The sequence below is a fragment of the Vipera berus genome (assembly GCF_964194415.1).
Source record: "Vipera berus genome assembly, chromosome: 3".
NCBI lineage: Eukaryota > Metazoa > Chordata > Lepidosauria > Squamata > Viperidae > Vipera > Vipera berus.
In genome coordinates this window covers 84,047,978-84,061,537 of record NC_138204.1, presented here as the reverse complement: position 1 = coordinate 84,061,537, position 13,560 = coordinate 84,047,978, and the positions used below count along the sequence as shown (strand labels likewise).

The 13,560-nt window shown below is 42.3% G+C and overlaps 1 protein-coding gene across 1 annotated transcript in view; it reads left to right on the top strand.

The window, feature by feature from the left end:
* Positions 1 to 13,271, top strand: part of TGFBR3 (transforming growth factor beta receptor 3) — a 163,359-nt gene extending 150,088 nt beyond the window's left edge. Inside the window, exon 17 of the mRNA XM_081322295.1 lies at positions 6,258 to 13,271. Within this exon, the coding sequence (XP_081178421.1) occupies positions 6,258 to 6,376 (119 nt within the window). The 3' untranslated portion in view covers positions 6,377 to 13,271. The remainder of the gene's footprint in view (positions 1 to 6,257) is intronic.
* The last annotated feature ends 289 nt before the right edge of the window (positions 13,272 to 13,560 follow it).

The window sequence follows — 13,560 nt, the reverse complement described above, 5'->3', positions numbered from 1 at the left end:
GGCAGATCCATGTTGTGGTTGGGTGTAAGTTGGCAGAGGAAACCCAAGCGCCTAAACAAACATTACCGATCCACTAAGAAAAAGAAGAGTATGTGTTCAGAAGATGATTTTGGCTTTCTTGAAAACAAAAGCAAGGTTAGATGTGATTAACCAAGGGATTGCTATAGTACAGTGATGGCGAACCTATGGCACACATGTCAGAGGCGCACTCAGAGCCCTCTCTCTGGGCACACCTGCTGCCACCGCCAGCAGCTTGCGCAGGTCTATTAGGCCACCGCCGGAGCCCGGAGTGGCAGCCCCGCCCAGCACAAAGGAGGTGAAGCAACTGGCTAGCAAGCTCGAGTAGAGGTGGTAGAGCATGGCCCCATCCACTCACTGGCCTCTCTGTGTGGGGGCCGATAGTGTCAGGCAGCAGCCACCCCTGCCTCACCTTGCCTTGCCCTGCAGCAATGGCAGTCCCACCCTAACCCCGGTGTCACCCTGCAGGGCGAACCTCCTGCCCACTGCCCCACCCACCAGAGACCCCCCCTGGATCTCCCCCAATCCTGCCCAGCCCCCACAGGCATCCCCCCACGAGCAACATCAAGGTGGCCATGCCCACCCTGGCCACGCCCACCCAGTCTGCCATACCACCACAGCCACGCCCACCCAGTGGGCCACACCCCCCATCCCCCCTGAGGGCACCACAATGCTGATGCGGCCCTGGCACTTTGCGATAAATAAGTGGGTTTTGGGTTGCGGTTCGGGCACTCGGTCTCTAAAAGGTTCGCCATCACTGCTATAGTAAGATTTTTATCCTTGATTACATATGGAAGTACAAAAATTCGACTTTGACACATAAAATTGAGTATGAGCCAATACAAAGATTTGTATGGAGATGAATGGAAATGTGTGGACACGCTTCTTAGGAGCTGAAATTTCTTTAGGTCGCCATGAAGGAATGTTGCTTTATGACTGAACACTGAGGCACACCATCAGTGACTGTATTGATGCTAACGTTTGTGCAATTCATTGGATGAAAAGAGAGCACCTCCCAATGTTTCTCTCTTGTATCGATCATTGGGATTTTAATTTGATGCGGATAATTAGCCCTTCTCTCCTAATCATTTTCCAGTGCCGTTTTGGTACACATTAGGGCTCTGCAGAGATGATGGCTTCAAAGGGTAAAATGGGAGTATTTTTTAAAAATGGTCTTTTCCTGAGCTCCTGTGGCTTACCTTTCGCAGATGAAATGAGATTTTACAAAGAGATGCTTTGCTTTAAGGCATTTTCCACAGATGCAACACGCATGGCCAAACATGCTCCAAATCACATTTTGTCTTTTGTATCTAGATTGCTGTACTACCTTAATCCACTTTGTTCCCGCTGCAGGAAGAAGAAATTGGGGATACCGTATTGGGGGTGGGGTGGAGGGAAATTGCTGGTCCTCTGTGGAAGAAATTATTAGCAAGGAAAATCTATATTTCCTAAAACCATAAGAAGAAGAGCTTTGGTACAACAGAAAAAAGAGGCACCTCAGTCAAGAAATTTGTTCTGTTGTGTTTGCATTACGATAATATAAGGAGAAGGAGAAGGTCCATTTAACACAGTTTTGGAACATCTGCCATAGATTAAAGAAGTGTGGAAGAAAACATCACCTTGCTTTCCTGTTTAAATGCCTCATTTATTTCTAAAGTATTTGACTTGGCTTTGATACATCTGAATCCTGTTTCCTATCATTTAGGAATCAGAGTTGGTGTGGGAAAAGCAGTGTCCGGTTTTGAGCAATCAGATCTTGTCTCCTACTTAATTCTGCCTTACACAAGTGGTGGCTAAGTGAGACAGTTGCCTCTAATAGCAACTTCAAATTCTGTCTAAATCAAAAACTGCAACTAGTAGCTTCCAAACAAACCAGGATATGGAAAGCAATTGTAAACTATAATACCACGTCCTGTCTTACCTGAAGTTATTAAACATGGTTTCCTGATGGAAAATTCTGATTAATTGTGGCTTGTTCACTCAGGATTTGCGCATTTAAGTGAGAAGCAAATAGAAGGGAATGGGGCTGTGCGTGTATTTGAACCTTATATAGTTGGTTTCCTGAGATAATATTTGATCATTTGAATGTGTTTATGGCCTATCCGGGATTAGGCAGTTTGGGATAATTCCCTAAGTCCTCCTTGCCTTTTTGGTGAGAGGGAACAGCATATGTGCCTTGTTTGAACAATTTATTCAGCAGTGGCTGAACTTTTATTAGTTTTCCAATTCATGGTTTGAAAACAAGTAACTCTTTTAGATGTCAAACTTTTGCTCATGTCCAAGGAGCTCTCAACAAATAGGTACAGAAAAGACGTTCCTTTGCAGATCCCCTCTTCCCACCCCCCCTTCCTTGTACGTGACGAGTCCATCCAGCGAATGCAAAGGGCCAAGAACAGTCTTATTATTTATTAGTCTGAACTCACAGGAAAGCCGTTTTCAAAACGTGTGTAACTTTTCCTAGTTAAGCACCTCGGAAGATCTCTGCTTTCAAATAACAAGATTATGCAACCTGCTCTCCCTTCCTCTTCCCCCCCCCCAATAATTTGGGGGAAAACTTAGAAGACTCCATTTAATAAGTTCTGACTGAAGAAAAGGGAGAGTTTGGCGTATGCGAACGTGTAGTGTACTGAGGGTAGAAAAAGCAAGCAGACCTCCTTGAAAAGGAGCCATATTGGCAGGCTTCTTCCGTGTGAATAATAAAGAACATGCTGTTGCACTCAGATACATATGACCATAAGCGGCTTAAAGATTGTTTATGGCCTATAGCTGGGATAGAGACATTTACAAAAAACATCCACTTTAAATAGTGTTTGGAAAAACGGTGATCAGAAGCCTTTTCAGGGACAATCTTCCTTTCCAGCCAGCTTTTGTCCTCAGAAATTTTCTGCAGGGCCCTTTACTCCTAGGAATAGTTTGCTTGCCAAAATCCTCTCGGATAAGTCTGAAGATTCATTGTTTGTCGCAACTCATAAACTGACATATGGGTAGTCCTCGGCTTACGACCACAGGTGAGCCCAAAATTTCTGTTGCTAAGTTGAAACGTTTGTTCAGTGAATTTTGCCCCACTTTACGACATTTCTCAGGGTACCGTCGGCTAGACCAGTGTTTTTCAACCTTTTTTGGGCAAAGGCACACTTGTTTCATGAAAAAAATCACAAGGCACTCCACCATTAGAAAATGTTAAAAAATTTAACTCTGTGCCTATATTGACTATATATAAAGTAATTCTCTTGAATAGGAATCAAATAAACACAAAGAAAGTATTTTATAATTACTTTTCAATTTTTCCCACGGCACACCAGGCAACATCTCGTGGCACACTAGTGTGCCGCGGAACAGTGGTTGAAAAACACTGGGCTAGACAATGTCGGCTTGCGACCCCCAGGGGAAGAGCCTTCTCCGTGGGAGCGCCAGCCCTGTGGAACCAGCTCCCCCCTGAGCTTCGGATGGCCCAAGATCTCCAGTCCTTTCGCCGCGGCCTCAAAACACTCCTTTTCCACCTGGCTGACCTAGACTGACAGGGATTTTAATTATGTTTACAATTTTAACACTAATCTTTAATTTATTTAAATTTTTAATTTTAATTTACTGTACAGAGACCTTTAAATTTTGTTGTTGTTAGCCGCCCTGAGTCCCTCAGGAGATAGGGCGGGATATAAATCCCATAAATAAATAAATAAATAAATTTCTTGCCACAGTTGTTAAGTGAATCACTGCAGTTGTTAAGTTTGTAACATGGCTGTTAAGTGAATCTGGCTTTCCCTCTTGACTTTGTTTGTAAGAAGGTCGCAAAAGGGGATCACGTGACCCTGGGACACGGCAGCCGTCATAAATATGAGTCAGTTGCCAAGCCTCTGAATTTTGATCACGTGACCATGGGGGAATGCTGCAGTGGTTGTAGGTGTGAAAGACGGTTGTAAGTTACTTTTTTCAGTGCCGTTGTAACTTTGAACGGTCACTAAATGAACTGTTGTAAGTTGAGGACTACCCGTATGTCATCTGCTTTCTTCACATTTTTAAAGACTCCCAAACTCCCGATGGCAAGTTGTACGATGGAATCAGGAAGGGGTGAAATTTGGGCTGTCACTCACCCAATCAACTGTAGCACTCAATTTTCCATGCAGTAGTGGCTACTCAAACTTATTCTTAGGTCTTTAAGGTACTATATCAGGGGTGTCAAACTCAATTTCATTGAGGGCCGCATCAGCATTGCGGTTGCCCTCAGGGGGGCGGGTGGGTATGGCCAGGGTGGGCGTGGCCTACTGGGTGGGCGTGGCTAGAGTGCGTATGGCCTACTGGGTGGGCGTGGCCAGCTCTACATCGTTCGCATCAAGGGTGCCTATGGGGGCCTGGGCAGGAGTGGGACACATCTGAGGGTCTCTGGCAGGAGGAGGGTCTCTGGGCCAGGGCCAAGGCAGCGGGGGCCGTTCCCTCACTGTTTCCAGGATGGCTTCGCGGGCCGCATGAAACCACTTCGCGGGCCGGATCTGGCCCCCGGGCCTTGTGTTTGACATGTCTGTACTATATGTATTTTAAGAGTGACAGGTGAGCAATTGGAAAATACAGGCTGTTCCAACAGAAAAACCAAGGATTTCTTTTCTGTAAAAGGGGGAGATAGATGCTGGAAGAAAGATTGAAATTCCCAGCAGAGATCTGTGCCACTGAGACGAGGGGGCATAACCCCATAGTTGAAAGAGGGGGGAAAAATGCATCTGTGGAAAGTTTTCTAGAAAGAGGAAATAGGGGAGGGAGAAATAAACATGAGATGGCTTTTTTTTTTTTTGCCATCCAGATATTGACAGCTGTAGGTGCCGTTTTCCCCAAAGACGAAAAGGTATTCACGGACACAGAGTTGGAGCAAAATACTGTATATACAGATTGCGGCTTGATAAGCTGAGGTTGGTGCACAACGCTGTGTAATAGAGCGGTTTGTAGCCTGGGTGACAACATCGCTGTAACAGGACCCAGCAGCAGGGGATGCGGCCAGTTCTACAGTTTGCAGATCGTTTTCCTGGCAGAAAGCTTGAGGGGCCCCATTAAGGGAATGAAAGCAATGGACTTGGAATATATAGGAATTGTGGCTTTTCTCTCCTAAACATTCTCAGGTTTTATTTTGGTTTTCGCTAAGAAAGCTTTACAAAAAAAAAAAGGAAAAAAATCTCAGAAAAAAGGGGGGGATTTCTCTCACCTAGAGATAGCGTTCACAAATGTCCGGAAAGGCTTTTGTGCACCTAAAGTTATGGGATCGAAGAAAGAATATCTAAAGTAACCTCACAAATGAGAGACTTGAACTGAACCAAAGTCTAAAGTGTGTTTTGGTTACACTGAAAAAAACAACAACCTTAATTCTACTTCCTGTTGCCAAAAACATATTCACCCGCCCCCAAAAATATTTCCCCAAATAATAACAGAGAGAGTTACTGGTGGATTTGTCTCTTTAAACAGTCTAGGAAGGAAGGAAGGAAGGAAGGAAGGAAGGAAGGAAGGAAGGAAGGAAGGAAGGAAGGAAGGAAGGAAGGACCCAGAGGACTCAGATTGTTGGGGGCAATTAAGCTGACTTTGTAATAATGCCACTTGGGGTGTGTGTGAAAGCCCTAATAAGCAGGCATATACATAGAATGAAGGCTACTGCTAAGCTTGTAAGCTGCCCTGAGTCTTCGGAGAAGGGCAGGATATAAATGGAATTTTTTTAAAAAAAAGGAAGCCGAGAAGGGAACCAAAGGCGGCACTTGGCCCCAGGACCTACAGAATTGAATGCCTTTTAGATTGCGCATCCCACTGAATCCCACTTTGGGGCAGTCAGTTACATTCATTAAAGAATCCCAGGGGAAATAAAAAAAGGGGAAATTTAGTCTTGTCAATGTTTGGCTGCTTGGAGCGTATATATGTATGTGTGTCTGTCTCTGTGTGTGTGTGTAACGTGTGCATGTACGTATATGTATGTATGTTTGTATGTATATCCTTTTGAGAGGGGGCATCAGAATTTCATTTTCAACCTGTGCCAGTGTGTTCACAGGAAAAAGTGACGATAAAGGTTATTTTATCTATTTATCTTATCATTTTATCTTATCTTGCCTCTTATCTCATCCCATCCCACTTCCATCTCATCTTATCTCATCTTAAATAATAGGGAATTGAAGAGCCTCCTTCCCTCCCCTCCCCCGGGGCGGCCAGGAGAATGTGAGGACACCAGAAGTAACTCTGAGCTTGCTTTTTGTTTATTTCTTCCTCTCCTCCAGGAGAACCAGAAGGAAGACAGCAGGTCCCCACTTCGCCACCACCTTCTGAGAACAGCAGTGCCGGCCACAGCATCGGCAGCACACAAAGCACCCCTTGTTCCAGTAGCAGCAGGGCCTAACACAGGAGGCAGCATGGAAATGCATGCAGCAACATCGGAGATCAGAGGTTCAAAACAAAAAAAACCACAACCCAGCTATTTGTTGCCTTTTGCTTCCATTGGTCTGGATTCTTTGGCAAAAATGAGAAGGTGTTTCCTTCGTTTTCGGCTTTTTTCCCCCCCAGATAAACGTGGTCCTCGAATCTCCCGCCGCATGCTAAGGCTACGCATGACGGAGCTACTCTTTTTGTGCAGCTGTGGACCGGGTACAAAGGTCCGCACGTTCTTAATGTGAAACACGACGTCCCCCGCCCCCTGTAAATGCTGCTTTGTCTCCAGAGAATCCCAGGGCTGAGTTTTGCAAACGTGTAGGAGACGCCAGGTGTTGGCAAAGGGATTTCAGTCTCATAAGCTCGGGAAGGGGTTTGGTGTTTTTTTCCTCTTAACCTCCCTCGCTCCCCCCACCCCACCCCATCCCACTGTGCACAAAGGCAGGGTGGTTTCAAATGCCAGATTTGAAACTGATTTCCTCCGATAACGCATCGCAGGTCACCGTAGCTGTGTCACTGTGTAATTGTTGAGCTGGACTTCGGAAAGCTTTTTGGCCCCGTTGTGCTGTTCTCCATTTAAGGGGATTTATATCCACTGAAGCTTTTGAAATGAAAGCAGCATACAGGGGCTAAAAATACATGTTGGTTAGGTATTTGTAATTACTTATCCTTCCTTCTCATATATCCAAAAAAGCTTGCTTGAATACTTAGGGTAGCTTTCAGGGTTGCTGCATCCCCCCCCCTTTACTGGCAACTACCTTTTTTCCCCCCAGGATGGAGCAGCTAAGTCTCACCCTTGTAAGCTAAGATTTCTCTACAAGATACTCTTTGTATACTGCATGCTTTTCACCTGCTCTTTGTCTTGTGCCAATTTGCATTAAGCCATCATGTAGTCCTGTCTAACAGCCTTGCTTCATTGAAAGGCAGGAGTCCCCAAGCCCCGGGCCATGGACTAGTACCGGTCCGTGGCTTGTTAGGAACTGGGCTGTACAGCTGGAGATGAGTGAGCAAAGCTTCATCTGCATGTGCAGCCGCTCCCCAGTACTATGGCATCATGGCCTCAGCTCCACCTCAGATCATCAGGCATTAGATTCTCATAGGAGCACAAAACCCTTCTCTAAACTGCGCATGTGCAGGATCTAGGTTGCAAGCTCCTCCCCCAGCCCCAGTCCGTGGAAAGATTGTCTTCCACGAAACTGGTCCCTGGTGCCAAAAAGGTTGGAGACCATTGATGTAACACAGGGGTCTTGGAACTTGGCCCTTTTATGACTTGTGGACTTCAACGCTGGCTGAGGAATTCTGAGAGTTGAAATCCACAAGTCATAAAAGGGCCAGGTTTGAAGACCCCTGATGTAACATGTGCTTGCAAATGTAACAGCCTCCCTGCTCACTGCTGTCTTAGACGTTGCTTCGTAGATGCATTTCCACTAAGTGAATTTGCAGAATTGTCTCTGACAATTGACAAAATAGGGAAATCTTGTGTTTCCTGTGAAGACCATGCCCAGTGATACATCCATGAAGCTATATTCTGGAAAGGGATTGGTGGGTTGTATTACAATTGCACTTGGAAGTTCAGGATGGGGTTATTTCATTGGCCAATTTTGAACTTAGACATGCCTGAATGCTTCACCAAAGGAAGAAAGACTACAAAAACTAAAATGGTTCCCTGATACATTTTTTAAGACACTTTTACATTATTTTCAGAGTCATCTATTGTAAGACATTCATTTTGATTGGATTCGTGGCCATAAAGTATCTGGAGATGTTTGTAGAATACATAAGGCAATGCTTAACATGACCCATTAAGTATATATTCCTGACTTTTAAAAGTATAAACTAATATTCAGATTCAATTCTGTGTCCCATGAGAATGCTCTGCTTTAAAAAATAGGGTTTCCCCCCCCCCCCTTTGGGTTATTGAAAAACACTAGGGTCAAGTATTGTGGATCCAGTTTTCAATCATGTTACATTTTTCCCCATTTGTTTATTGCTCAGTGGAGACAACTATTGCATCATGCTATTGTTTATGACATATAGCGTGGATGGCAATGAGATGCCTCCTGTAAAAAAGCTTTCTTATGCTTTGATTCCAATTCATCTCAGTTTCACGTTTGGAAATATGTCAAAGTCACACTTGAAGTGGCATGAAATTGTAAAAATATTATGTTATCATTTTGAGAACTGAAAGCAAAATAAGCACAGTCGTTCCTTTGCAGATTATCATAAGTATTATTCTGATAACTTCAGATGTTAGTATTTTTTTTCATATTTCTGTATCTGACTGTTTACTAGAGCAACTTACTGGTCAGTTGCAAGGGAATCAGAAATTGTGCCCATTTAAGCTTAGATGACATAAATTCAGTTTGCATAGTCATATTGGTGAATAATTGGAACCAAGATGAATATGCCACATAAATATTCTTTTAACTGAGGTATTTAAATATGTGTTGAACAGTCCTATAAACACCACCCCCTTCAACACAAACTGTTAGACTATTGATTTTCTATGTGAACCAGTTCATTGTTATCATTATTGTCACTGCCGGCACCAAAAACTTTAAAAAATGTAAAAAATATTGTGCAATAGTGATAATCCCATCTAAAATTTTATGAGATTTTGGACAAGGAAACAAAAATCTTGTGAGATTAGCTGATTTCCTGAGATTTTGGCCATTCCAAAATATAGGTATTGCTCGCTTAACAGCCACCATTGGGACTCCTTTGCTAGGTGCCACAGTCACTAAGCGGGACATCGTGTGACCGCAATTTAAGATTTTACTTCCCCTTCTCTACTACTTGACTGTTGCAAGCCAGTTGTGAAGCATACAAATGGCAAACATGTGACTGCAGGACACTGCAACAGTTGTAAAGGCACACTGTTTGCAAAACACCTGAATGGTGATCATGTTGTAAATACAAGGATTGGTCACAAATCAATTTTTAACACTGTTGTAACTTTGAATAGTTGTTAAATGAGGCCATCAGTAAGGGAGGACTACCTGCTTCCAATCTTAGTTTGTTGTTTGTTTCATGTCCCCCTTAGAGATTTGCAGGGCCTATATACCATGTTTCCCCCCAAATAAGACCCGGTGTTATTTTTTTCCCCTCCAAAAGAGGCACCAGGGCTTATTTTTGCAGAGGGGGGGAGAAGGAGATCTTTCCCACTGACCTCGCGGCCACAGCGGCACCGACAGCCCCGCCCAGCCCGCCCACTTCTTCTGCGCCCGAAGGAGCAGCTTCATTCTGCAGCTGAAAATAAAGCTCCGGCTTACATTTTGCAGTCAGAGGCCTTCCGGAAAGGCCTCTGACTGCGAATTGAAGCCCGAGCTCCATTCTCAGCGGGCAGAATGAAGCTGCTCCTTAGGCCGCAGAAGAAGTGTCAATCCATGGGAGGCCTGGCTACAGTGGTAAGCTCCGCCCCTGCCCTAGCTTGATTTTCAGGTGTGCACCTCGCCCCAAAGCTAGGGCTTATTTTTGGGGTGGGGTTTATATTAGGCCCACTCCAAAAAAAAATCAAGCTGGGGCTTATTTTCAGGGTAGGTCTTACTTTCGTGGAAACATGGGTAGATTAGTAATGATCTCTATTTGGAAAGGATTCCTTAGCTAATTTGGGTGAAACCATGCAAGGATTTCAGAGGAGGTCAAGAATGCCTAAATGCACAATACCTGGCTGGCCTTTGCTCACAGTAGAGTCCAAAGAAAGCTGGGGTTTACACCCCCACCTCTCCATTCCGTTAAAATTACTTCTGTGAAACAAAAGAATTGCAAACTGACTCCAGAAAGTCCAATTAGAAGCAGTCAGTTCTGATCCCATTTTATTTAATAGCAGCTCAAAAACAGATTAAGGAGGTATATCAAGCTCAGAGAGCATCAAGGACCCCACAGTTCAACTCTGAGCTACAAATGGTCTCTTCCACGCTGGCTCAGGAATTCTGGGAGTTGAAGTCCATGAGTCATAAAAGAGCCAAGGTTGCCTACCCCTGGTATAGCTTCTCACCACCACCACCACACCACCCCGAGTAGAATGTAAGATACAAATGGTGGTACAAAGTGTAAAGCCTATTTTGTTTAAAAAAATACTCAGGACTACTACTCATGATTGAAATCCAAGATGCAATTTTTTTAAAGACCGATTCAAATGAACCTAAAATGAAATTCTGGTGCAGAAGTGATCAAATTGGGGGATTTTGGCAGATTTGGGATGCATTTAAAAGAAACCAGACAAAAAACAATTGCTACCACACTTAAGTGTTTGCAGGACTGGATTGGTGGGTGGGTTCCGGGGCAGCCAGGTTGCTACCTGTGTATTTAAAAAGAATGCTCTTTGCCTAACCTTCAGCTGAATGTATTATGCAATCATATTCTATGTATGAAAACCTTTAAAATGTCTTCAGAGAAGACCAGAGTCTTTAAATCAATCATAGCTCTATTATATTAAATGTGAGCATAAAATATAAGTATATATTAAAAATACATATATTTAAATCTAAATGGCTTTATATTAGATGGGTAAGTTTGGTTACTGTGAATTGTGTGCCTTTGTCTAAGAGTTATTTCCCCTGTTTTGATTCTTTAGATATTTTTTTAAAAAGTAGAAGTATAGAATTATTATAAATTTGATTCCTGGAGTAAAAGGTTAAACATTTTGTGTAAAATGCTTAAGTGTGTGATTCCCCCCCCCAAAAAAAAATGCTGCATTATGAATATTTCTATTGAAAACTACTCTGAAAAGTAGCTTTATAGTTCCTGATATACAAATTAATTCCATTTTTACAAGTAGAGCAGTTACATTTTCCTGGACCTATATAAAAGATTAAAATAGAATAAATAGAGCAACCTTGCTGCACTTAAACATACTACAGAAAGCCCAGTTTTATTATATATACATATTGACTTTATTATTTGCCCTTTGTTAACAATAGAAAATTCTTATATTGTTGATTGGACAGTAAAGCTCCTTTCTCAATCTTCAGTCCTTCAGATGGGTTTGAAAGTTTCCTAGCATATTGAACCAGTCTGGGTGTGTTGACTGGGAACTCTGGGAGTTGTAGTTCCACCCGGAGAGAATCAGTTGGAGGAGGGCTGTAATAGACTATTTACTACAGTGAACTGTTGTATATTTCGATTGAATTATAGAAGTCCTGATAGTAGTAATATTGAAGAAGGGAGCAACTATTATTATAAACCAGACTCCAAATAAGAAAGAATATTTTTAGCAGATAACTGTAACCACAAGCAAGAGATATTTTTTTCCACACTCATTGAAGTCTGTCTTCCCCCCCCCCAGAGATATAAGCTTTGTATTATCATGCCATTATTTACTAAAAGTTTGTTTTTTATGATGGTGGTTCTTGTATACTATTTAATGTTGCATAGCAGTGCTTCTTGTGAATATATTTTGCCACACTAACACGTTTTAAAACTTGGTTTTAAATATATATGGTATGGCATTTTGCAGGGATTTTGTCAGAACTATTGTGGATAATCAGCTATAATCCTTCTAATGTGTGTTTGGAGACTGCTTTTGGCAGAGACCAAATTGATCCTTTTTAACAAGCCTCCCTTCACTGATTTCAACTTTTTAAATTTGATTAATATGTATACCAATTTGCCAGTATCATGGCTAGGCTAAACACACAACACATACACACACATGTACAAACTATATACCTGTTCTTAAAAATAAATACAATATTTTAGGTTGGTTTTTTTTTAAAAAAGTTATTATAACCTAGCCCAACTTTGTGTTAATTCAAAATTTGTCAATTAGCTTGAAAATATTATCCTTATTCACAATTTGACAAAATTCTTCTGATGCCTCTAATAAAAGTATCACCCCGAGCGACCTCTGCCCTGAAGAGTGAAGGCAAAAAATCACTCCTTATCTTTTTTTAAAAAAAACAACCTTAAATATCATATTTCCTGTATTGCTGTCTTTCTGATCCAGATATACTTATAAATATTTGCTTGCCTTATCATCCAATCATATTTTTATAAAGCTTGCCAATAGTGGAACTACTAAAATAAGATAAGATGAAAAAAGGACTGCGCGTTGTAAACTTTATTTTGGCAAGGTATAAACTTCACTCTGTTTTGCGTGTTTTGTTGATATACCTGTCTAATCAAAGCTCTCGCCTGTTCAAATATTTTCACATTGGGCAGCTGTTAAGCTGACTGTCACCATGCCATGCATTGTGTAGAACTGTCACTGCAGCCTGCAGATTTTACTTTATTTTTTTTTCCAAAAGAAGGTTGTATGTTCTCCCTATCCGCCCCTTAATGGTCTCTGTCTGTATGTGTGTGTCCTTGTCTTTTCTATGATGTAGATCTACCTCAGGCTTCAAAAGAAAACTCTTGCTGATTGTAAGTGCAATCCAGCGGGCCCTGTTGCTGCCGAATGCCCCCTCCCATTTCAAAGGGGCTTTGGGGGTCCCGGCCTGCCAAGCTCATTAGAATAAACAGACGATAAACAGTGGTGGGCCCACGCTGGTTTGCACCTTGTGCGAGGAGAGTATTTTTAATGAGGCAATTGTTCTGTTTTGTTTGTCCAACCTGGGGTGTTCATGAAGTGACTGATTCACGGTTTAGAATCGACCATTTCCAAACGCAAATACTTTAACCTTTAAAAAAAACAGAAAAGGAAAAAAAACCTGGGTTGTTTTTTTTTAAGCCAATGAGTCTGGAAAATATGCCTTTTTAATCCCTGTGGCCAGTCTGACATCCCATTTGTGTATGTGCCTGGTTCATTCCCCACTCCAGGAAAAACAAAACAAAACACTCCTTTGTGCATTTGATAAGTTGTACAGTTTTGATAAAACCCATGTAATGTTCCTTGTGTTCTCTGTGCTTAATAAAGATATCTCAATTATTAATAAAACCGAGTGCTTCTTTTACTAAGTATAGGCTTACATTTCGTACAAGGGAATTATCAAACAACACAGTTTCTTCAAACTTAATAGGGACTTGGAATATTACATAAAAGAACAACAGTCTGAGAACCACATCAGCCTTGGAAAATAGTCCAGATAAGAACACACACACCCCGAAGTGTTAGTTCTAACTTTATTGTAAGTTTACATTAACAGAATCGTGCAAGTCTAAAACCACTGTATCTCTCTCACCCCTCACCTTTACAATCCAAGACACTAGGGAGGG